The 23,903-nt window shown below is 43.6% G+C and overlaps 3 protein-coding genes and 1 long non-coding RNA gene across 12 annotated transcripts in view; 2 read left to right on the top strand and 2 right to left on the bottom strand.

Annotated features, from left to right (window-relative positions):
• Positions 1-15,801, bottom strand: part of LOC139572879 (palmitoyltransferase ZDHHC3-A-like) — a 255,214-nt gene extending 239,413 nt beyond the window's left edge. For 2 of the 8 annotated variants that reach the window (XR_011674509.1, XM_071395717.1), the window contains exons 1-5: positions 15,568-15,799; positions 11,749-11,810; positions 8,859-8,954; positions 7,877-8,063; positions 6,114-6,238 (exon numbers count right to left, since the gene is read on the bottom strand). Coding sequence is in view for 7 of the 8 variants with exons in the window: in XM_071395717.1 (XP_071251818.1) it covers positions 6,114-6,238; positions 7,877-8,063; positions 8,859-8,954; positions 11,749-11,768 (428 nt within the window). In the remaining variant the exon portion in view is untranslated. Of the gene's footprint in view, positions 1-6,113; positions 6,239-7,876; positions 8,064-8,858; positions 8,955-11,748; positions 11,811-14,756; positions 15,207-15,265; positions 15,489-15,567 lie in introns of those variants that run through there. The other 6 variants (XM_071395720.1, XM_071395721.1, XM_071395718.1 and 3 more) reach the window with 6 other exon arrangements.
• LOC139572876 (lysophosphatidylcholine acyltransferase 1) overlaps positions 1-23,903 on the top strand; it is a 280,718-nt gene that overhangs the window by 200,491 nt on the left and 56,324 nt on the right. The gene's annotated exons all lie outside the window — the stretch shown is intronic.
• On the bottom strand, positions 21,063-22,480 carry LOC139572885 (uncharacterized). Its single transcript, XR_011674510.1, has 2 exons — positions 22,297-22,480; positions 21,063-21,700 (listed from the first exon to the last, which is right to left on the bottom strand). It is a non-coding gene; the product is annotated as an uncharacterized lncRNA (long non-coding RNA).
• Positions 21,581-23,903, top strand: part of LOC139572875 (lysophosphatidylcholine acyltransferase 1-like) — a 58,099-nt gene continuing 55,776 nt past the window's right edge. For both annotated transcript variants that reach the window (XM_071395703.1, XM_071395704.1), the window contains exon 1: positions 21,581-21,715. In XM_071395703.1, coding sequence (XP_071251804.1) covers positions 21,596-21,715 — 120 coding nt within the window. In that variant the 5' untranslated portion in view covers positions 21,581-21,595. The remainder of the gene's footprint in view (positions 21,716-23,903) is intronic.

Raw genomic sequence — 23,903 nt, forward strand, 5'->3', positions numbered from 1 at the left:
TGGAGGGGAACCATGGAGAGAGAGAACTAATTACACACACTAGTATGGAGGGAAACCATGGAGAGAGAACTAATTACACACACTAGTGGAGGGAAACCATGGAGAGAGAGAACTAATTACACACACTAGTGGAGGGAAACCATGGAGAGAACTAATTACACACACTAGTGGAGGGAAACCATGGAGAGAGAACTAATTACACACACTAGTGGAGGGAAACCATGGAGAGAGAACTAATTACACACACTAGTGGAGGGAAACCATGGAGGGAGAGAGAACTAATTACACACACTAGTGGAGGGAAACCATGGAGAGAGAGAACTAATTACACACACTAGTGGAGGGAAACCATGGAGGGAGAGAGAACTAATTACACACACTAGTGGAGGGAAACCATGGAGAGAGAGAACTAATTACACACACTAGTGGAGGGAAACCATGGAGAGAGAACTAATTACACACACTAGTGGAGGGAAACCATGGAGAGAGAACTAATTACACACACTAGTGGAGGGAAACCATGGAGAGAGAGAACGAATTACACACACTAGTGGAGGGAAACCATGGAGAGAGAGAACGAATTACACACACTAGTGGAGGGAAACCATGGAGAGAGAACTAATTACACACACTAGTGGAGGGAAAACCATGGAGAGAGAGAACTAATTACACACACTAGTGGAGGGGAAACCATGGAGAGAGAGAACTAATTACACACACTAGTGGAGGGAAACCATGGAGAGAGAGAACTAATTACACACACTAGTGGAGGGAAACCATGGAGAGAACTAATTACACACACTAGTGGAGGGAAACCATGGAGAGAGAACTAATTACACACACTAGTGGAGGGAAACCATGGAGAGAGAACTAATTACACACACTAGTGGAGGGAAACCATGGAGAGAGAACTAATTACACACACTAGTGGAGGGGAAACCATGGAGAGAGAGAACTAATTACACACACTAGTGGAGGGAAACCATGGAGAGAGAGAACTAATTACACACACTAGGAGGGAAACCATGGAGAGAACTAATTACACACACTAGTGGAGGGAAACCATGGAGAGAGAACTAATTACACACACTAGTGGAGGGAAACCATGGAGAGAACTAATTACACACACTGGTGGAGGGAAACCATGGAGAGAACTAATTACACACACTAGTGGAGGGAAAACCATGGAGAGAACTAATTACACACACTGGTGGAGGGAAACCATGGAGAGAACTAATTACACACACTAGTGGAGGGGAACCATGGAGAGAGAGAACTAATTACACACACTAGTATGGAGGGAAACCATGGAGAGAGAACTAATTACACACACTAGTGGAGGGAAACCATGGAGAGAACTAATTACACACACTAGTGGAGGGAAAACCATGGAGAGAACTAATTACACACACTAGTGGAGGGGAACCATGGAGAGAGAGAACTAATTACACACACTAGTATGGAGGGAAACCATGGAGAGAGAACTAATTACACACACTAGTGGAGGGAAACCATGGAGAGAACTAATTACACACACTAGTGGAGGGAAACCATGGAGAGAACTAATTACACACACTAGTGGAGGGAAACCATGGAGAGAGAACTAATTACACACACTAGTGGAGGGAAACCATGGAGAGAGAACTAATTACACACACTAGTGGAGGGAAACCATGGAGGGAGAGAGAACTAATTACACACACTAGTGGAGGGAAACCATGGAGAGAGAGAACTAATTACACACACTAGTGGAGGGGAAACCATGGAGAGAGAGAACTAATTACACACACTAGTGGAGGGAAACCATGGAGAGAGAGAACTAATTACACACACTAGTGGAGGGAAACCATGGAGAGAGAACTAATTACACACACTAGTGGAGGGAAACCATGGAGAGAGAGAACGAATTACACACACTAGTGGAGGGAAACCATGGAGAGAGAGAACTAATTACACACACTAGTGGAGGGAAACCATGGAGAGAGAACTAATTACACACACTAGTGGAGGGAAACCATGGAGAGAGAACTAATTACACACACTGGTGGAGGGAAAACCATGGAGAGAGAGAACTAATTACACACACTAGTGGAGGGAAAACCATGGAGAGAGAGAACTAATTACACACACTAGTGGAGGGGAAACCATGGAGAGAGAGAACTAATTACACACACTAGTGGAGGGAAACCATGGAGAGAGAGAACTAATTACACACACTAGTGGAGGGAAAACCATGGAGAGAGAGAACTAATTACACACACTAGTGGAGGGAAACCATGGAGAGAGAGAACTAATTACACACACTAGTGGAGGGAAACCATGGAGAGAGAGAACTAATTACACACACTAGTGGAGGGAAAACCATGGAGAGAGAGAACTAATTACACACACTAGTGGAGGGAAAACCATGGAGAGAGAGAACTAATTACACACACTAGTGGAGGGGAAACCATGGAGAGAGAGAACTAATTACACACACTAGTGGAGGGAAACCATGGAGAGAGAGAACTAATTACACACACTAGTGGAGGGAAACCATGGAGAGAGAACTAATTACACACACTAGTGGAGGGAAACCATGGAGAGAGAGAACTAATTACACACACTAGTGGAGGGAAAACCATGGAGAGAGAGAACTAATTACACACACTAGTGGAGGGAAACCATGGAGAGAGAACTAATTACACACACTAGTGGAGGGAAACCATGGAGAGAGAGAACTAATTACACACACTAGTGGAGGGAAACCATGGAGAGAGAGAACTAATTACACACACTAGTGGAGGGAAACCATGGAGAGAGAACTAATTACACACACTAGTGGAGGGAAACCATGGAGAGAGAGCTAATTACACACACTAGTGGAGGGAAACCATGGAGAGAGAACTAATTACACACACTAGTGGAGGGAAACCATGGAGAGAGAACTAATTACACACACTAGTGGAGGGAAACCATGGAGAGAGAACTAATTACACACACTAGTGGAGGGAAACCATGGAGAGAGAACTAATTACACACACTAGTGGAGGGAAACCATGGAGAGAGAACTAATTACACACACTAGTGGAGGGAAACCATGGAGAGAGAGAACTAATTACACACACTAGTGGAGGGAAACCATGGAGAGAGAACTAATTACACACACTAGTGGAGGGAAACCATGGAGAGAGAGAACTAATTACACATACTAGTGGAGGGAAAACCATGGAGATAACTAATTACACACACTAGTGGAGGGAAACCATGGAGAGAGAGAACTAATTACACACACTAGTGGAGGGAAACCATGGAGAGAGAACTAATTACACACACTAGTGGAGGGAAACCATGGAGAGAGAGAACTAATTACACACACTAGTGGAGGGAAACCATGGAGAGAGAGAACTAATTACACACACTAGTGGAGGGAAACCATGGAGAGAGAGAACTAATTACACACACTAGTGGAGGGAAACCATGGAGAGAGAACTAATTACACACACTAGTGGAGGGAAAACCATGGAGAGAGAGAGAACTAATTACACACACTAGTGGAGGGAAACCATGGAGAGAGAGAGAACTAATTACACACACTAGTGGAGGGAAAACCATGGAGAGAGAGAGAACTAATTACACACACTAGTGGAGGGAAAACCATGGAGAGAGAGAGAACTAATTACACACACTAGTGGAGGGAAACCATGGAGAGAACTAATTACACACACTAGTGGAGGGAAACCATGGAGAGAACTAATTACACACACTAGTATGGAGGGGAAAACCTGCAGTGTCTTCTGTTCTCTGGGACAGTGTTAGTCAGGGTTACCCTACCTGCAGTGTTCTCTGGGACAGTGTTAGTCAGGGTTACCCTACCTGCAGTGTCCTCTGGGACAGTGTTAGTCAGGCTTACCCTACCTGCAGTGTTCTCTGGGACAGTGTTAGTCAGGGTTACCCTACCTGCAGTGTTCTCTGGGACAGTGTTAGTCAGGCTTACCCTACCTGCAGTGTTCTCTGGGACAGTGTTAGTCAGGGTTACCCTACCTGCAGTGTTCTCTGGGACAGTGTTAGTCAGGGTTACCCTACCTGCAGTGTTCTCTGGGACAGTGTTAGTCAGGGTTACCCTACCTGCAGTGTTCTCTGGACAGTGTTAGTCAGGGTTACCCTACCTGCAGTGTCCTCTGGGACAGTGTTAGTCAGGGTTACCCTACCTGCAGTGTCCTCTGGGACAGTGTTAGTCAGGGTCACCCTACCTGCAGTGTCCTCTGGGACAGTGTTAGTCAGGGTTACCCTACCTGCAGTGTCCTCTGGGACAGTGTTAGTCAGGGTCACCCTACCTGCAGTGTTCTCTGGGACAGTGTTAGTCAGGGTTACCCTACCTGCAGTGTTCTCTGGGACAGTGTTAGTCAGGGTTACCCTACCTGCAGTGTTCTCTGGGACAGTGTTAGTCAGGGTTACCCTACCTGCAGTGTTCTCTGGGACAGTGTTAGTCAGGGTTACCCTACCTGCAGTGTTCTCTGGGACAGTGTTAGTCAGGGTTACCCTACCTGCAGTGTTCTCTGGGACAGTGTTAGTCAGGGTTACCCTACCTGCAGTGTCCTCTGGGACAGTGTTAGTCAGGGTTACCCTACCTGCAGTGTCCTCTGGGACAGTGTTAGTCAGGGTTACCCTACCTGCAGTGTCCTCTGGGACAGTGTTAGTCAGGGTTACCCTACCTGCAGTGTCCTCTGGGACAGTGTTAGTCAGCGTTTCCCTACCTGCAGTGTCCTCTGGGACAGTGTTAGTCAGGGTTACCCTACCTGCAGTGTTCTCTGGGACAGTGTTAGTAAGGGTTACCCTACCTGCAGTGTTCTCTGGGACAGTGTTAGTCAGGGTTACCCTACCTGCAGTGTTCTCTGGACAGTGTTAGTCAGGGTTACCCGACCTGCAGTGTTCTCTGGGACAGTGTTAGTAAGGGTTACCCTACCTGCAGTGTTCTCTGGGACAGTGTTAGTAAGGGTTACCCTACCTGCAGTGTCCTCTGGGACAGTGTTAGTCAGGGTTACCCTACCTGCAGTGTCCTCTGGGACAGTGTTAGTCAGGGTTACCCTACCTGCAGTGTTCTCTGGGACAGTGTTAGTCAGGGTTACCCTACCTGCAGTGTCCTCTGGGACAGTGTTAGTCAGGGTTACCCTACCTGCAGTGTTCTCTGGGACAGTGTTAGTCAGGGTTACTCTACCTGCAGTGTTCTCTGGGACAGTGTTAGTCAGGGTTACCCTACCTGCAGTGTTCTCTGGGACAGTGTTAGTCAGGGTTACCCTACCTGCAGTGTTCTCTGGGACAGTGTTAGTCAGGGTTACCCTACCTGCAGTGTCCTCTGGGACAGTGTTAGTCAGGGTTACCCTACCTGCAGTGTCCTCTGGGACAGTGTTAGTCAGGGTTACCCTACCTGCAGTGTCCTCTGGGACAGTGTTAGTCAGGGTTACCCTACCTGCAGTGTCCTCTGGGACAGTGTTAGTCAGGGTTACCCTACCTGCAGTGTCCTCTGGGACAGTGTTAGTCAGGGTTACCCTACCTGCAGTGTTCTCTGGGACAGTGTTAGTCAGGGTTACCCTACCTGCAGTGTTCTCTGGGACAGTGTTAGTCAGGGTTACCCTACCTGCAGTGTTCTCTGGGACAGTGTTAGTCAGGGTTACCCTACCTGCAGTGTTCTCTGGGACAGTGTTAGTCAGGGTTACCCTACCTGCAGTGTCTTCTGGGACAGTGTTAGTCAGGGTTACCCTACCTGCAGTGTTCTCTGGGACAGTGTTAGTCAGGGTTACCCTACCTGCAGTGTTCTCTGGGACAGTGTTAGTCAGGGTTACCCTACCTGCAGTGTTCTCTGGGACAGTGTTAGTCAGGGTTACCCTACCTGCAGTGTCCTCTGGACAGTGTTAGTCAGGGTCAAAGAGATGTACTGGGTCACCCTACCTGCAGTGTTCTCTGGGACAGTGTTAGTCAGGGTTACCCTACCTGCAGTGTTCTCTGGGACAGTGTTAGTCAGGGTTACCCTACCTGCAGTGTTCTCTGGGACAGTGTTAGTCAGGGTTACCCTACCTGCAGTGTCCTCTGGACAGTGTTAGTCAGGGTCAAAGAGATGTACTGGGTCACCCTACCTGCAGTGATGTGCCCGGTCAGGCTTGATGCTGCAGCACTTGGGACACTTATAGACCACCTGTCCCGGCTTCAGCTGGAGACTCTCGATGTACTCTTTAGTGGCGTTCCCTGTTGGCACTGCTCCCTATAGGACGGACAGAGAGCAATGAGTTGACATGATAACTTATCATGACTCGCCTGTTGGCGCAACAAAATGGGGTCTACTGTTGCAGTGGTCAGGCAGTGTTATAGAATATTGATGTGCTTTAAGTTGAAGATGGCGCATTACTGTATTGGCTGCAGGTCTTGCGAGCTCTGATCCAACTTTGCTATTTTGTGATTTTTTTTACTTATGATCGACAAGAACTTTTGAACATCAGATCGGCAGTTACTAATCTCAATTCCGGCTTCAACATCGACTCATCTGCCCTGGGATATTTGTGTAATTCCGACCCAATTTTCAGGCTATCCAAGAGAAAACGCAGGCAAAAAGAGGCAGGAGAAGGGAGCACTCGCGAGATTAAAGCGAATAGAAAACTAGCCACCTCTGACGTCCGATTGTGGATTTGCTATCAACAGGACTCTCGTAACCGCACTATTCTAGGCTTTTCTGAAACTTCCGGACAAGATAACAACACACAAGGTTTAGGGTTTAGTGAATGATTTGTCCCAAATACAATAATTTAAGTTTTTGAAATATTTAGGACGAACTTATTTCTTGCCACCCATTCTGAAACTGCAGCTCTTTAAGTGTTGCAGTCATTTCAGTTTCTGTAGTAGCTGACGTGTATAGTCATCCGCATACATTGACACACTGGCTCTACTCAAAGCCAGTGACATGTCGTTAGTAAAGATTGAAAAGGTAAGGGGCCTAAACAGCTGCCCTGGGGAACTCCTGATTCCATCTGGATTCTGTTGGAGAGGCTTCCATTAAAGAACACCCTCTGTGTTCTGTTAGATAGGTAACTCTTTATCCACATTATAGCAGGGGGTGTAAAGCCATAACACATAGGTTTTTCCAGCAGCTGGCCCTGGAACGGACCCTGTATATAGCTAGCTAACTTTCTCGTGTTCTTCTCAATTCTATTTCTCATGTTTTGTTTTTTAGTACTACTGCATTGTTGGGAAAGAGTCAGCAAGAAAAGGCATTTAACAGTACAATTGACAATAACAACGAGATATGTGTAAGTAAGGTCGTGTTCAGTTGGGCACAAAACAGGAGGAAACGTTTTGAAACGAATAGAGGCAATCACTACCTGAACTTATCCCAACAACAACAAAACTCTCCTTTTCCTTTAACTGTTTCAAAACGTTTTGCTACGTACGGTGTTGTTCCCAACTGAACACAACACCAGCATGTCAAGTTTACAGAGCCCAGTGTCCTACGTTTACGGGGCCCAGTGTCCTACGTTTACGGAGCCCAGTGTCCTACGTTTACGGAGCCCAGTGTCCTACGTTTAAGGAGCCCAGTGTCCTACGTTTACGGAGCCCAGTGTCCTACGTTTACGGAGCCCAGTGTCCTACGTTTACGGAGCCCAGTGTCCTACGTTTACGGAGCCCAGTGTCCTACGTTTACGGAGCCCAGTGTCCTACGTTTACGGAGCCCAGTGTCCTACGTTTACGGAGCCCAGTGTCCTACGTTTACGGAGCCCAGTGTCCTACGTTTACGGAGCCCAGTGTCCTACGTTTACGGAGCCCAGTGTCCTACGTTTACAGGGCCCAGTGTCATGTGTAAAGTGTACAGTCAGAGCAGTGTATAGTGTGTTCAGCGTCAACAACTCACCGGGTCGGTGCACATGGCCCTGAAGTGAGAGGCGAGAGCCAGGAAGGCCAGAGTGTTGAACACAGTCCCGTTGACTAAGCTATAGGTCAGGTTTTTAGAAGGCAACAGCATGACGAAGAGCACGACAAACTCAGCATAGAACACCAACATCCAGGTGATGACCCCACACACGATGCCACACGCGTCCCTGAATGAATGAATGAATCAAATCATTTTAATACACACATTTAAAAAATATATATATAAAAAAAAAAATACATAAAGTTGCCTCAGCTATTTGAGTAAAAAAAAAAAAAAATACATACATTGAAATATATAATTCATAATTTTTTATTGAAGTCAGCTGACTCATTTCCTTTCAGGTGCTCGTTATCACCAGGTGGGCAGCTAGAATGAACAGCCTGGGTAAGACTGGGTAAGACTTACTGGGTAAGACTGGGTAAGACTTACTGGGTAAGACTGGGTAAGACTTACTGGGTAAGACTTACTGGGTAAGATGTGTTGTGCACTGAGCACTTCAAAAAAGGTACTTCACATTCAAAACAAAAATCAGAAAATACAGACAATATAAGGCCTATATACAAATACATAAATCACCTAGACAAGATCCAGGTCAGTGATCCAATGATCTTCCATGACCTCTCATTACAAAGACTAGGGGTTTCTGGAAGATTCCTGGAATTAGGTTGAAATAAGCAGGAAATCCAGGAATCCTCCAACCCGGGGATTTGTGGAAAACTTGGGAAAGTTACCAGAATTGATTTGTACCCATTCAATGCACGCTAACGCGACGGTCTAGCAACCCAAACGTTGCATTATGGACAACTTTGGTTCCCATGTGGCTCAGTTGGGTAGAGCATGCCACTAGCAAAACCAGGGTTGTGGGTTCGAGTCCCACGGGGGACCAGTACGAAAACGTAAGTCACTCTGGATAAGAGCATCTGCTAAAAAGGACCAGAACATGTAAATCTAACTCGTCTACCTGATAAACCACATGCTGCTGGGGATGTTCTGGGAGACGGGGACAAACGGCTGCTCAGTCTGCAGGCAGGCAGCCTGCCTCTCCACGTCCCTACACCTGAAACAACAACACGTTATTCATACCTGCTGTACCAAATACATCTTGCTTTACACACATGGATCTTTCTAGAAATAATGAAACCATTGGGATCAAAAAATAATAATAATTATGGTTTGAAACTAAAATAAAAAAAATTATTTGAATGCAGTACCACATGTATACTTAGAGGAATACAAGTGAAAATAAACAAATTGGCCCATAACTCCACCTATACAACAGGACTAGGACTACACATTCGTTAATCAGGGTTCATACACACATTTGGCAAGTCAAATTCAAGGACTTTTTAAAAAGTACTTCATTGTAAATGTTCAAGGACCTCAATGTTATACAATTGTATAATTGTACATATGGCCTAATTTAAACTCAGCAAAAAAAAGAAACGTCCTCTCACTGTCAACTGCGTTTATTTTCAGCAAACGTAACATGTGTAAATATTTGTATGAACATAACAAGATTCAACAACTGAGACAAACTGAACAAGTTCCACAGACATGTGACTAACAGAAATTGAATAATGTGTCCCTGAACAAAGGGGTCAAAATCAAAAGTAACAGTCAGTATCTGGTGTGGCCACCAGCTGCATTAAAAACTGCAGTGCATCTCCTCCTCATGGACTGCACCAGATTTGCCAGTTCTTGCTGTGAGATGTTACCCCACTCTTCCACCAAGGCACCTGCAAGTTCCCGGACATTACTGGGGGGAATGGCCCTAGCCCTCACCCTCCGATCCAACAGGTCCCAGACGTGCTCCATGGGATTGAGATCCGGGCTCTTCGCTGGCCATGGCAGAACACTGACATTCCTGTCTTGCAGGAAATCACACACAGAACGAGCAGTATGGCTGGTAGCATTGTCATGCTGGAGGGTCGTGTCAGGATGAGCCTGCAGGAAGGGTACCACATGAGGGAGGAGGATGTCTTCCCTGTAACGCACAATGTTGAGATTGCCTACAATGACAACAAGCTCAGTCCGATGATGCAGTGACACACCGCCCCAGACCATGACGGACCCTCCACCTCCAAATCGATCCCGCTCCAGAGTACAGGCTCATTCCTGACGATAAACGCGAATCAGACCATCAACCCTGGTGAGACAAAACCGTGACTCCTCAGTGAAGAGCACTTTTTGCCAGTCCTGTCTGGTCCAGCGACGGTGGGTTTGTGCCCATAGGCGACGTTGTTGCCGGTGATGTCTGGTGAGGATCTGCTTTACAACAGGCCTACAAGCCCTCAGTCCAGCCTCTCTCAGCCTATTGCGGACAGTCTGAGCACTGATGGAGGGATTGTGCATTCCTGGTGTAACTCGGGCAGTTGTTGCCATCCTGTACCTGTCCCGCAGGTGTGATGTTCGGATGTACCGATCCTGTGCAGCTGTTGTTACACCTGGTCTGCCACTGCGAGGACAATCAGCTGTCCGTCCTGTCTCCCTGTCTTAGGCGTCTCACAGGACATTGCAATTTATTGCCGTGGCCACATCTGCAGTCCTCATGCCTCCTTGCAGCATGCCTAAGGCACGATCACACAGATGAGCAGAGACCCTGGGCATCTTTCTTTTGGTGTTTTTCAGTCAGTAGAAAGGCCTCTTTAGTGTCCTAAGTTTTCATAACTGTGACCTTAATTGCCTACCGTCTGTAAGCTGTTAGTGTCTTAACGACCGTTCCACAGCTGCATGTTCATTAATTGTTTATGGTTCAATGAACAAGCATGGGAAATAGTGTTTAAACCCTTTACAATGAAGATCTGTGATGTTTTTTATTTTTATTTTTACAAATTACCTTTGAAAGACGGGGTCCTGAAAAAGAGACGTTTCTTTTTCTGCTGAGTTTAGAATCCCCCCCCCCCCCCAAAAGAAACATGCAAAACATGTAAAAACCAACAGGTGCCATGACCACTAAGAATAATGAATTGTTTAGGCCTTGATATTCAAATTATTATTACATTTAGGGGGCTCCTGAGTGGCGCAGCGGTCTAAGGCACTGCATCTCAGTGCTAGAGGCATCACTACAGACCCTGGTTCAGCAGTCTAAGGCACTGCATCTCAGTGCTAGAGGCATCACTACAGACCCTGGTTCAGCGGTCTAAGGCACTGCATCTCAGTGCTAGAGGCGTCACTACAGACCCTGGTTCAGCGGTCTAAGGCACTGCATCTCAGTGCTAGAGGCATCACTACAGACCCTGGTTCGATTCCAAGCTCTCACACAACCGGGGTTCATGCTTAGTGTCTAATTTAACTGGTTAATGTATGATATAAACAACACTATAACACTGCTATAAATGCATGGACAGAAAGTCATGTTTCATGTCACATGATTTTGGACAACTCCATCAAGATACCAACCATGATAAAGGGTTAATCAACTCATGAATTGAATTTAATATAGCTACGATCCCCCCATATATTTGTATTTATTTAACTAGGCAAGTCAGTTGAGAACAAATTCTTACTTACTTTGAGGGCCTACCCCGGCCAAACCACTAACCCAGACGACGCTGAACAAATTCTGCGCCGCCCTATGGGACTCCCAATCATAGCCGGTTGTGATACAGCCTGGAATCAAACCAGGGTCTGTAGTGACGCTTCTAGCACTGAGATGCAGTGCCTTAGACCGCTGTGCACACTCAGGGAGTGCTATCATCTTAATGTAATGACATGAAAACAATTGGCAGATTATTATCAATGACTGATCAACAGCTGTAACAAGTTGTCCAGTGTAGGAAATCCTCACTGGTACCCTAGCTTCTAGAAAGACACCACATTCACTCAGGCCCCTTGTAGTCACACAAACAGACCTGTGCACCGGGCTCTTCATCGTACAGACTCAGGATGGGGCCTGCCTCACAGTCCCCGCATGCTGTGGGCAGAAAGGGAAGAAGAAGTGGTACGACTGTGAGCAAATAGTGGCACATTCAGTGTACACTTCAGTAGAGATACAATACTGTACATTTACTCCATAATGACAAAGTGAAAACATGTTCTTACAAAAAAAAAAATGGCACATTTAATTGATAATGAAAATACAGAAATGTCTCATTTACATACGTATTTACAACCGAGTCAATACATGTTAGAATCCCCTTTGGCAGCGATTACAGCTGTGAGTCTTTCTGGGCTTAAGTCTAAGAGCTTTGCACACCTGGATTGTACAATATTTGCACATCATTCTTTTCAAAATTCTTCAAGTTCTGTCAAGTTGGTTGTTGATCATTGCGAGACAGCCATTTAAGTCAGATTGAAGCCGATTTAAGTCAAAACTAACAAGCCTACTCAGGAACATTCAATGTCGTTGTGGTAAGCTACTCCAGTGTAGATTTGGTCTTGTTTTTAGGTTATTGTACTGCTGAAAGGTGAATTTGTCTCTGAGTGTCTTGGAACGCAGACTGAACCAGGTTTTCCTCTAGGATTTTGTCTGTGCTTAGCTCTGTTCCAATGCTTTTTATCCTAAAAAACTCCCTAGTCCTTGCCGATGACAAGCACACCAATAACATGACACATGATGCAGCCGCCACCATGCTTGAAAATATGGAGTGGTACTCAGCAATGTGTCATTTATTTATTTAACTAGGTAAGTCAGTTAAGAACAAATTCTTATCGACAATGACGGACTACCAAAAGGCCTCATTGCGGGGACGGGGGCTGGGATTAAAAATAAAGAAATATATAAATATAGGACAAAACACACATCACGACAAGAGAGACAACACTACATAAAGAGACCTAAGACAACACAGTAAAGGCACAAACACAGCATGGTAGTGTAACAGTATAACTTTAAACCGTCCCCTCGCCCCGACACGGGCGCGAACCAGGGACCCTCTGCACACATCGACAACAGTCACCCACGAAGCGTCGTTACCCATCGCTCCACAAAAGCCACGGCCCTTGCAGAGCAAGGGGAAACCCTACTTAAGTCTCAGAGCAAGTGACGTAACTGATTGAAACGCTACTAGCGCGTACCCGCTAACTAGCTAGCCATTTCACATCCGTTACAGTAGCAGCACAAAACATTGGGCACAGACAACAGCACAAATGGCAAAAAGGTAGAGACAACAATACATCACGCAAAGCAGCCACAACTGTCAGTAAGAGTGTCCATGAATGAGTCTTTGAATGAAGAGATGTAGATAAAACTGTCCAGTTTGAGTGTTTGTTGCAGATCGTTCCAGTCGCTAGCTGCAGCTAACTGAAAAGAGGAGCGACCCAGGGATGTGTGTGCTTTGGGGACCTTTAACAGAATGTGACTGGCAGAACGGGTGTTGTATGTGGAGGATGAGGGCTGCAGTAGACATCTCAGATAGGGGGGAGTGAGGCCTTAGAGGGTTTTATAAATAAGCATCAACCAGTGGGTCTTGAGATGGGTATACAGAGATGACCAGTTTACAGAGGAGTATAGAGTGCAGTGAAGTGTCCTATAAGGAGCATTGGTGGCAAATCTGATATTGGATTTGCCCACAACATAACCCTTTGTATTCAGGACAAAAAGTTAATTGCTTTGCCACAATTTTTGCAGTATTACTTTAGTGCCTTGTTGGAAACAGGATGCATATTTAGGAAGATTCTTATTCCGTACAGGCTTCCTTCCTTTCATATTTCTTAACTACAATGTTGTTCATCCATCCTCAGTTTATCACAGCCATTAAACTCTAACTGTTTTAAAGTGACCATTGTCGTCATGGTGAAATCCCTGAGTGGTTTCCTTCCTCTCCGGCAACTGAGTTAGGAAGGACGCCTGTATCTTTGTAGTGACTGGGTGTATTGATACACCATCCAAAGTGTAATTAATAACTTCACCATGCTCAAAGGGATATTCAATGTCTGCTATTTTTTACTCATCTACCAACATTTGCCCTTTTTTGTGAGGCATTGGAAAACCTCCCTGGTCTTTGTTGTTGAATCTGTGTTTGAAATTCACTGCTCGACTGAGGGACCTTACAGATAATTGTATGTGTGGGGCACAGAGATGAGGAAGTCATTCAAAAAAATCATGTTAAACACTATTATTGCACACAGAGTGAGTCCATGCAACTTATGTGACTTGTTAAGCATATGTTTTACTTGTAAACATATTTAAGCTTACCATAACAAAGGGTTGAATACTTGACTCAAGACTTTTCAGCTTTTTAAAAAACAATTTGACTGACATTATGGGGTATTTTGTGTAAGTCAGCGCCACAAAATCTCAATTTAATCCATTTAAAATTCAAACTAACAACAAAAATGTGGAAAAAGTCAAGGGGTGTGAATACTTTCTGAAGGCTCTTTATCTACAGTACCTAATGTCAATCCAACTACTAGCCTAATATGCTGTTAGTGGAAACATTGAAAACATTAGCCAAGATGGAAAATCCACCAGGAAAAAAAACAAGTGAGCCTTGAGAACAGAAAAATGATTGTTCTGTGTGTCAGATATCTACTCAAGCGTGTCCAAGCGCACACAATCACCTTATGGCAAAATACTGTACGCAGCAGAACAGTGTTTGTTTGCATTCAAATGGGACCTCATTTCCAATATAGTACACTACTTTTATCCAGAGCTCTATAGGCTGTGATAAATAAAAAATAGTGCACTAAATAGGGAATAGTTTGCCCTTTGGGACGCAATCCTGACTCAGTAGTATCACGGCTCTATGTAAACGGAAATACTGCTGTGCTGGTTGAGCATTACCCCTCACTGTGATGCCAATGACAAATACGACCAGAGGATAAACGGACACCAGGACCTCTGAGTTCGGTGTCATTTTCTGACGAAAGAGTGTGCCTGCTAGTTACCTAATAATACAACTTATTTATACAAACATACCGTATTAGCTGCTACACACAGCTGTGATTAGATCACTGGAGTTGATGGGGACCATGGGGTGATGGTGAAAACCAGGGTAAGGGCATCACTGTCGCAATATTGTAGCTGGCTGGCCTGTGCAGAATGTCCCACGACTCTCACACCCACATGATTTAACCATCATGCTGCTAAAAGACGCGACAGTTTGTTGGAAAGACGAACTAGCCACTAGCTAACGTTACAAGCCAGCTGTTTTGCAAGCTACGTTAATGTTTTTAACTAACTGGCTAGTTATGTGGGTTAGTTTGCGGTTTCTTGACTAACGTAGCTAACGCGTTAGATAGCTAACGATATGTAAACAGATAGCTTGCCATTTACCATTGTTATTTAACTACATATCAGATAATATTAACTAACAGCTGGTAGCTAACCGTGTAAACAAATAATACTGGCTGTAGTTAGCTAATTAGCTAGCCATCTCACTACCTGGCTGACTAGATGAAAACGCGAGCTAGCCAACGTTAGCTTACCTAGATAGCCAACGTTGACTAGTAGCTCATTTACCTGTCTTCACATGGACTTGCCAGGCTGTGAGACTCCAGGAACGAACTTTCTTAAAATGATCTGAAAACAAACTGTTTAGATCAGCTAAATCTCGTACAAATAGACATGAATGACTCCTGGTGAATCCCGCAGCGCTCGTCAAGCCGAACCCCAGCGGAGGAACGCTCAACACCGATCTCTGACACCGAGGCGGAGTCACTACTGACTCAACATTGAGTCACCATCAGTCGACTCTTTGTAAAAAAATGTAAGTTTTGAAAACGCTTACCTGTACCTGTTTTTGTCCTGTACAACTGTGGTGCTGAAATGTATACTTAAAATAAAAAACTTTATCTAATACAACCACCGACTTTTCCTAATATGTGTTGCGCATTCTACATAAACATGAACTTCAATTGGCAAATTCACGCTGAGTTGAGCAACATAAATGAAGGGGGAAAAAATCGGTGGTTGTATTACGAGAGGTGTTGGAAGAAGTCACGTCCTCCCAGTCCGGTGGCCAGGCGTAGGAACGGTTATGGAAAAGTTGTGAGATGAGAGGCTGTTTTGGTTTTATGGGCGCAGGGTTAGAGGGTTGTGCAAATACATTTTTTTTTACCGTGCACATTTCCCTTTTAATTGAAATATGTTTAATCAATAAGGTGGAATTATTAACATTCTGAACTGAGAAAGGCAGCAATACACAAATAAGCCTCAAGTCTGCCGGAAATTCACACGAAGAAGAAGAAGTGGCGCTAGCCAATGGCTGAAGCGAAAGTTCTGTTCCGCTGATCTGTAGGCGGTGGTCGTTTTTACCCCGCTTCTCGTGGTTTGTTTGGTATTTTACTTTTACAGTATAATGTACTGTACTCTACTGTATTGTACTGTACTGTACTGTGCTGTACTGTGATGTCCTCCAAACTTGTGAAACATAGATGTCAATGATTGGTTCAGATTTGGTCTAGTCCGAACCAACCAAATGTGGTCTTGTTTGTGGGTGGAGCTCATTAAAATAATAGCCAGTGTGTAGAATAATACCCAAATATGCAAAAGGAGGATGTTGCATATTTCTACCTGTTCAGGATACATCACCATGCAGAGATAGATAGTCATATCCATAGTTATGCATTTCTGTATAGTAAAGATCAGGGACCCATGATTTAATTCTGTTACCGTAATTCTATTACCAGATGTAAACCCACTTCAATTACTGTAGTTCAATAACCAACATTTAAAAACAAAAAACAAATTCAACATAGGTGTCACGTTCTGCAGACATCTTTGAATCTTAATTCAGAGCAGATATTTAAAAACGTTTGGAAAACGTGGTAGAATAAAACAAAAACGGAGGGAGATTTTACCGGAATTGTTTTAACAAACCTTTGGATCTGCACAGTTCTTCCAGTAACTGTTTTTGTGAAATTTCCTGTGTAAATTGTTCAAAGTAGTCCTTGTGCATAGAGTTGTAATGGTTTGTTAAACTTTGAAATCAATGTTTTTTTGTTTGACTTTTTTTTTTAAATAACGTGAAGAGGCCTAAAACCCATACCTTTAGTGAAGAGGCCTAAAACCCATACCTTTAGTGAAGAGGCCTAAACCCATACCTTTAGTGAAGAGGCCTAAAACCCATACCTTTAGTGAAGAGGCCTAACCCCATACCTTTACTGAAGGGGCCTGAAACCCATACCTTTAGTAAAGAGGCTTAAAACCCATACCTTTAGTAAAGAGGCTTAAAACCCATACCTTTAGTGAAGAGGCCTAAAACCCATACCTTTAGTGAAGCGGCCTAAACCCATACCTTTAGTGAAGAGGCCTAAAACCCATACCTTTAGTGAAGAGGCCTAAACCCATACCTTTACTGAAGGGGCCTGAAACCCATACCTTTAGTAAAGAGGCTTAAAACCCATACCTTTAGTGAAGAGGCCTAAAACCCATACCTTTAGTGAAGAGGCCTAAACCCATACCTTTAGTGAAGAGGCCTAAACCCATACCTTTAGTGAAGAGGCCTAAACCCATACCTTTAGTGAAGAGGCCTGAACCCCATACCTTTAGTGAAGAGGCCTAAAACCCATACCTTTACTGAAGGGGCCTGAAACTCATACCTTTAGTGAAGAGGCCCAAGTTAAGAGGCTGGAACCCCATACCTTTTCAACTCCAATCAAACTACATAGGTTTGCAACCAGGAGTCAACCACAGAATGAACAGGGCACAGCAGAGTTTGTGAACCCACCGGAGGACATTCCGTCATCCTAAGTTAGAGGTGCGGCGGCCACGTTCCAAGATGTCGTGCTAGTAGGCCTATATTTATTTAAATGACGGTTAACTTTCCAGCGAGCGCCAAACCGATAAACACAGTCTCAAAAAAAACATTTAAAAGAAATGAGCAGCTCTTGATTTAATGGGCATTTCCACGTTAACGGAACTACACTTCCACTCAGATTTTTCACTAAAGGTATGGTTTTAGGCCTCTTCACTAAAGGTATGGGTTTTAGGCCTCTTCACTAAAGGTATGGGTTTTAGGCCTCTTCACTAAAGGTATGGGTTTTAGGCCTCTTCACTAAAGGTATGGGGTTCAGGCCTCTTCACTAAAGGTATGGGTTTTAGGCCTCTTCACTAAAGGTATGGGCTTTAGCTAGCTAGCGACTGGAACAAGCTGCAACAAACACTCAAACTGGACAGTTTTATCCCAATCTCTTCATTCAAAGACTCAATCATGGACACTCAACTACTACAAACTTCCAAAAACAACTACTACAAACAACCCAAAACAGTTTATGAAACATACCACGAGATGGCAGCATTGAGTTGAGATGGGATTTTTGGAGCGTTTGTTCTTCTATATTCTAGATCGTTCTAGAAGTCACTCTAAATGCACACCACTGTTATAGTGGTGTGCACTTGAACCACAGGCGGATAGGTCGTATAAAAATAGATTTGAACACAGATTTTTTAAAACACAAAGAAAAAAAATGCATGGATTGAGATCAGTGAATATGAAATACTAAGTAAATAACATTCCAGGTTTTTTTTTTTTGGGGGGGGGGGGGTTCTGCACCATTCAGACACTGATACAGAGTCCAACTATACTGAACAAAAATATAAACGCAACATGTAAAGTGTTGGTCCCATGTTTCATGACCTGACGTAAAATATCCCCAAAATGTTCCATTGGTACAAAAAGCTTTTTTTCTCCCAAACTTTGTGCCCAAATTTGTTTACATTCCTGTTAGTGAGCATTTCTCCTTTACCAAGATAATCCATCCACCTGACAGGTGTGGCATATCAAGAAGTTTATTAAACAGCATGATCATTACACAGGTGCACCTTGTCCCGGGGGACAATAAAAGGCCACTCTAAAATGTGCAGTTTTGTCCCACAACACAATGCCACAGATGTCTCAAGTTTTATGAAAGTGTGCAATTGGCATGCTGACTGCAGGAATGTCCACCAGTGCTATTGCCAAATCATTTAATGTTCATTTCTATACCATAAGCTACCTCCAACGATGTTTTAGAGAAATTGACAGTATGTCCAACCGGCCTCACAACCACAGACCACGTGTAACTACGCCATCCCAGAACCTCCACATCCGGCTTCTTCACCTCCGTGATCATCTGAGACCAGCTAACGGACAGCTGATGAAACTGAGGAGTATTTCTGTCTGTAATAAATCCACTTTGTGGAGAAAAACTCATTCAGATTGGCTGGGCCTGGCTCCCAAGTGGGTGGGCCAATGCCCTCCCAGGCCCACCCATGGCTGTAACTCTGCCCAGTGAAGTGAAATCGATAGATTAGAGCCTAATTTATTTATTTAAATGGACTGATTTCCTTATATGAACCGTAACTCAGTATAAAAAAAATGAAATTGTTCAGTAATAATATACGCCTACCAAATACTACACCAAACTATCCAAATTATTATTATATAATTATTGAACTCTACCATATTACAGTGAACAGATCCTCCACTCTCTGGAAATATCTGTAACTATGTTCGTTAGTGTAGTCTAATTGTCATGATGTCTCATTTCATCTCAGAAATTATATCAGTGTTGTCAAATGAGCATAAATCACTGTGATACGTTACGGTAACTCATTTCACTGTGATACGTTATGGTAACTCATTTCACAGGTCTGGTATTTCACTTCATCCATTTAAATACAACAGCTATAGAGTAGTGGTGCAACTCACACACACACACAGAGCCAGACAACCATCTGAGGAACTGGTCTCTTCAGACCTGAGGCTGTTCTCTATTGATTCTGTCCATCCCAAGATAAAACTCACTAACTCCATGTCTCCCATTGTCTTAAGCAAGAGGCCAACGTCTAAACTGTAGTAATAACAGACATAGGATTCCATCCTTCTTCCTTGGATTCTAGGTGTATCGAACCTGTTGAAAGTTGAATACTAATTCATTTAATTTGAGTATGAAAACGAACACGTTCAACATTTTTAATGATATATGTTTTTCCCCCAAAGGAACAGTAGGCTAATCCAACCAGGGTTTTAGAAAGATTGCCTTGTGAGTAAAGGCTAACTTCTTCAATGGTTATCTTCATCACCATCTAATGAAAGGATAGCTTGCTGGGATCGAGTACCAAATGGCACCCTATCCCCTAGGGCCCTGGACCAAAGTAGTGCACTATCAGCCCTGGACCAAAGTAGTGCACTATATAGGGGATAGGGTGCGATTTGGGAATCAACCCCAAGACTTAAAGGTTCAATGCAGCCGTTTTTATCTCAACATCAAATCATTTCTGGTTAAAAAAACAAAAAGTACCTTACTGTGATCGTTTACGAATTAAAATGGTTTAAAAAAGAAACAAAACTTACTTCATAGCAAAGAGCAATTTCTCAAACAAGAATTTAGCTAGGACTGTCTGGGTGTGGTCTGAGTGGTGGGGGGGTATTTTCAAACAGGTCTACACTAAATGGGTATTATCATCAGTTTCACAATATTATTCCAACCTCTGTGTGAAAATATACACTGACTGTAAAAAACATTACGAACTACCTCCCCTGGATTCACCTGGTCAGTCTGTTACCAGGTGTCTTAATATTCTCTAAATGCGGTGTATATAAAAACACAGGAATATGACGTTTTTGACATCACTGGGCCTTTAAATCAGTACTGATGCTTAATGATTGCGAGCATTTGCTATGTAGGCCTACAGTAGCATGCAAAAACATACTGTACTGCTGCTACTGCATTAGCGGTCTGCAGAAGAGAGAGGGTCAATGAGAATGAAAGTCACCTGTTGCCATAGCAGCAAAACCAAAAGGACAGGTTTCCTATCTCTTCTACTGTTAGAGAACATAATTTGCCTGCTACAATGCTTCATGATTTGCATAAATAGCATCCTGAGAAAAAAAATCAGCAATATTGATACATTAAGCTCTTAGATTATTCGATTAGTAGTATGTTTGATTCCCAAGTGAAGAAATGTACCACGTCACAGACTACATTTTGACCTAGTGTGTTGATTTTAAAACACTTATTATATGGCACTGGACAAGACGTGTTATGTGCAAATTACTGATGAATAAATACCAAGGACTGAAACACCAATGCGTTTCATCAATAAAAAAGAAACAGACAAGCACCATAATAACGAATCACACAATTCCCGACTAATATAGAAGCGGCAGGTAGCTTCGACAATGGGGACCCTGGCTCTGACCCTCCTCGCTGCGAGTGTCTCAGGGGAAGTTCGTATATGCAACAAAAACCCATTTCTATTAAAGACTGTGTGTAACAGAACAAATATAAACACCACACACATTATTATAATGTTTTATAAACTCTGCAAACATTTAACAGTTTATAAACGTGTTATAAACACAGCAAAGATGTGAGAACACGTGTGGCTTCTTAGTTGGTAGCGTATGGCACTTGCAACGCCAGAGTTGTGGGTTCGAGTCCAACGGGGGGACCAGTACGAAGATATATGGACTCACTAGGTGTTAGGTCGCACTGGATAAGAGCGTCTGCTAAATGACTCAAATGTATATGTTTATCTTGAGTAAGTAAAGTGATTTCAATTTAGACTACTAGGCGCATGCGTTCTGAAGAAGCAGCCAGGAAGAAGCACTCCAGTTAGGCATTCTAGGTCCAACATCAGTACTGCGTACGAGGGAAGCTATCGCCCGACTTCAAATACATGATCCTTGGCTAATCCTCCAGCCTCTTGGGAACGAAGATAATAACCTGTGCCGGAATTAGCTAGACACAGACACGAAAACAATTACACAAGACAAAATTCGCTGCTGTCGCTTTTCCGATACAGGTTCCGTCCTCTCGGGTTCGTTGAGGATGAGGTTCCCGACCATCAGACGCTGTCCTGGGGAAGGAGATGGGAAGAAGGAACTCGCTCCACCATTTAGGAACCCCTTTGTACATGACTTGAGATTCACCCCGCTGGAAAAGGCAAAGGTAAGCGTAAAATATAACAACTGGTGCAACACGTACACCTGTTTAGTTTTTAAATCGATAAGAGGCAGGCAAGATTTATATAACGGTTTGTTAGCCAGCCAGCTAACTACCGATCAAGGTATTTAGCTAGCCTAACTGACTAGCAACTAGCTAGAAGGCTGCCTACATGTTGCTCACTTGACTCGCATACTCTAGCTACCAAGTCTTGACAACAAGCTGGACAAATATTTCGGACCAGCGCATTACCTTGCACATAAACCACGAAACACAGGAACTATAAGACAACAATACACACGTCTTGGCGTGTGAATTAGCTGATAAACCAGCCACCAATGTTAAGAAATTATAATATATAAAAAATTATAATACAAGATGATACGTCTTTTGCAAAAGAGTCACAAGAGGCCCGAACATCATCACTTGAGTTAGCTGTGTATTCCTGCTCAGTCAGCATCTGGTCTGGTGTGGCTTGTCCATGTAAGCATTATGTTCTGCACGATGTTCTGCTGAACGCTGGGGGGGAAATTGTTAGCTAACAATGTATATTAGTATGAAATGGACCAGTGAATGCATGTACCCACTTGATCCAAGCCTGCAGAGTTCAACAACCAGTTCAATGCACAGAATATCACTACGCCAGCAACTCTTCCATTGCTTCTTCTATTAAAAAGATGGGGCTGACAGGCACAGCAAAGACAGTGCCGTATGAAGATGAGGCATAAAACCGCTTGTCCAATAGAAATCCCCGATCACAATTGTAAGCGATGTCATGGCGACGTTGGTTAGCTAAGCGCATGCGTAGAAACAGGTTATCGGGTTTAACGGTCTTCTCGAAGCGAACTGCGCATGTGCAGGGACAAATCAAACGCATTCGATCAATATAAAGTAGTTGTTGATGGAAAATGAAAAACGTGTCAGTTAGTCACTTTCACGAAATTGGAGTAATAACATGTTTAACTACTTAAGAATCTATGTTGTGCCTTTAGATTTCGACTAAATTAACAACTAAGGAAGAGATATTTTACTTCTCATTGACTTGTCAAACTCCGTGAATTCACCGTTCATTTTTTCTGTATTCAGGGTTCACTTGTAACATCGTTTGAAGCTTTGACAGTTGACAGTTATAGCTCATTTCAGGATTGTAGAATTAAGGAGAACAAATCTATATAAGTCATTTGATTTATTTGTTTCAGTCTCTGGATTGTTTAATTCAACTTTTGGCCGCCAGCTCCTGATATTTAGGACATTAATTAAAAACTACAACCTGTCTTCTGAACTAGCCTAGTGCGCATGTTCAAATCACATTTTATTAGTCACATGCGCCGAATACAACGGGTGTAGTAGACCTTACAGTGAAATGCTTACAAGCCCTTAACCAACAATACTTGAAGAAAAAAAAAGTTAAATAAAAAATAAAAGTAACAATTATACAGCAGCAGTAAAATAACAATAGCGAGGCAATATACAGAGGGTACCGGTACAGAGTCAATGTGCAGGGGCACCGGTTAGTCAAGGTAATTGAGGTAATATGAATCTATAGTGTCCTCGCCGAGGGTGGTTCTACCTGAATCTTTAGTGACCTCACAGAGGGTGGTTCTACCTGAATCTTTAGTGACCTCACAGAGGGTGGTTCTACATGAATCTATAGTGACCTCACCGAGGGTGGTTCTACCTGAATCTATAGTGACCTCACAGAGGGTGGTTATACCTGAATCTATAGTGACCTCACCGATGGTGGTTCTACCTGAATCTATAGTGTCCTCGCCGAGGGTGGTTCTACCTGAATCTATAGCGACCTCACCGAGGGTGGTTCTACCTGAATCTATAGCGACCTCACCAAGGGTGGTTCTACCTGAATCTATAGTGTCCTCGCCGAGGGTGGTTCTACCTGAATCTATAGTGACCTCACCGAGGGTGGTTCTACCTGAATCTATAGCGACCTCACCAAGGGTGGTTCTACCTGAATCTATAGTGACCTCACCGAGGGTGGTTCTACCTGAATCTTATATCCAGATAAACCAACAAGTCAATGAGGATTTAATTTCCCTATTAGAGACCTAACCACCCGTGGGCCATTTACAGTCCCAGTCATAAATGTCCACATAACTATACAAAATGTCTGCTTAATAATGTCTAACACTGAATCTGAACATGAAAATATATCAAATGGAAAATAAAGTTACATGAC

The sequence above is a fragment of the Salvelinus alpinus genome, chromosome 4 (genome assembly GCF_045679555.1).
Source record: "Salvelinus alpinus chromosome 4, SLU_Salpinus.1, whole genome shotgun sequence".
Lineage (NCBI taxonomy): Eukaryota > Metazoa > Chordata > Actinopteri > Salmoniformes > Salmonidae > Salvelinus > Salvelinus alpinus.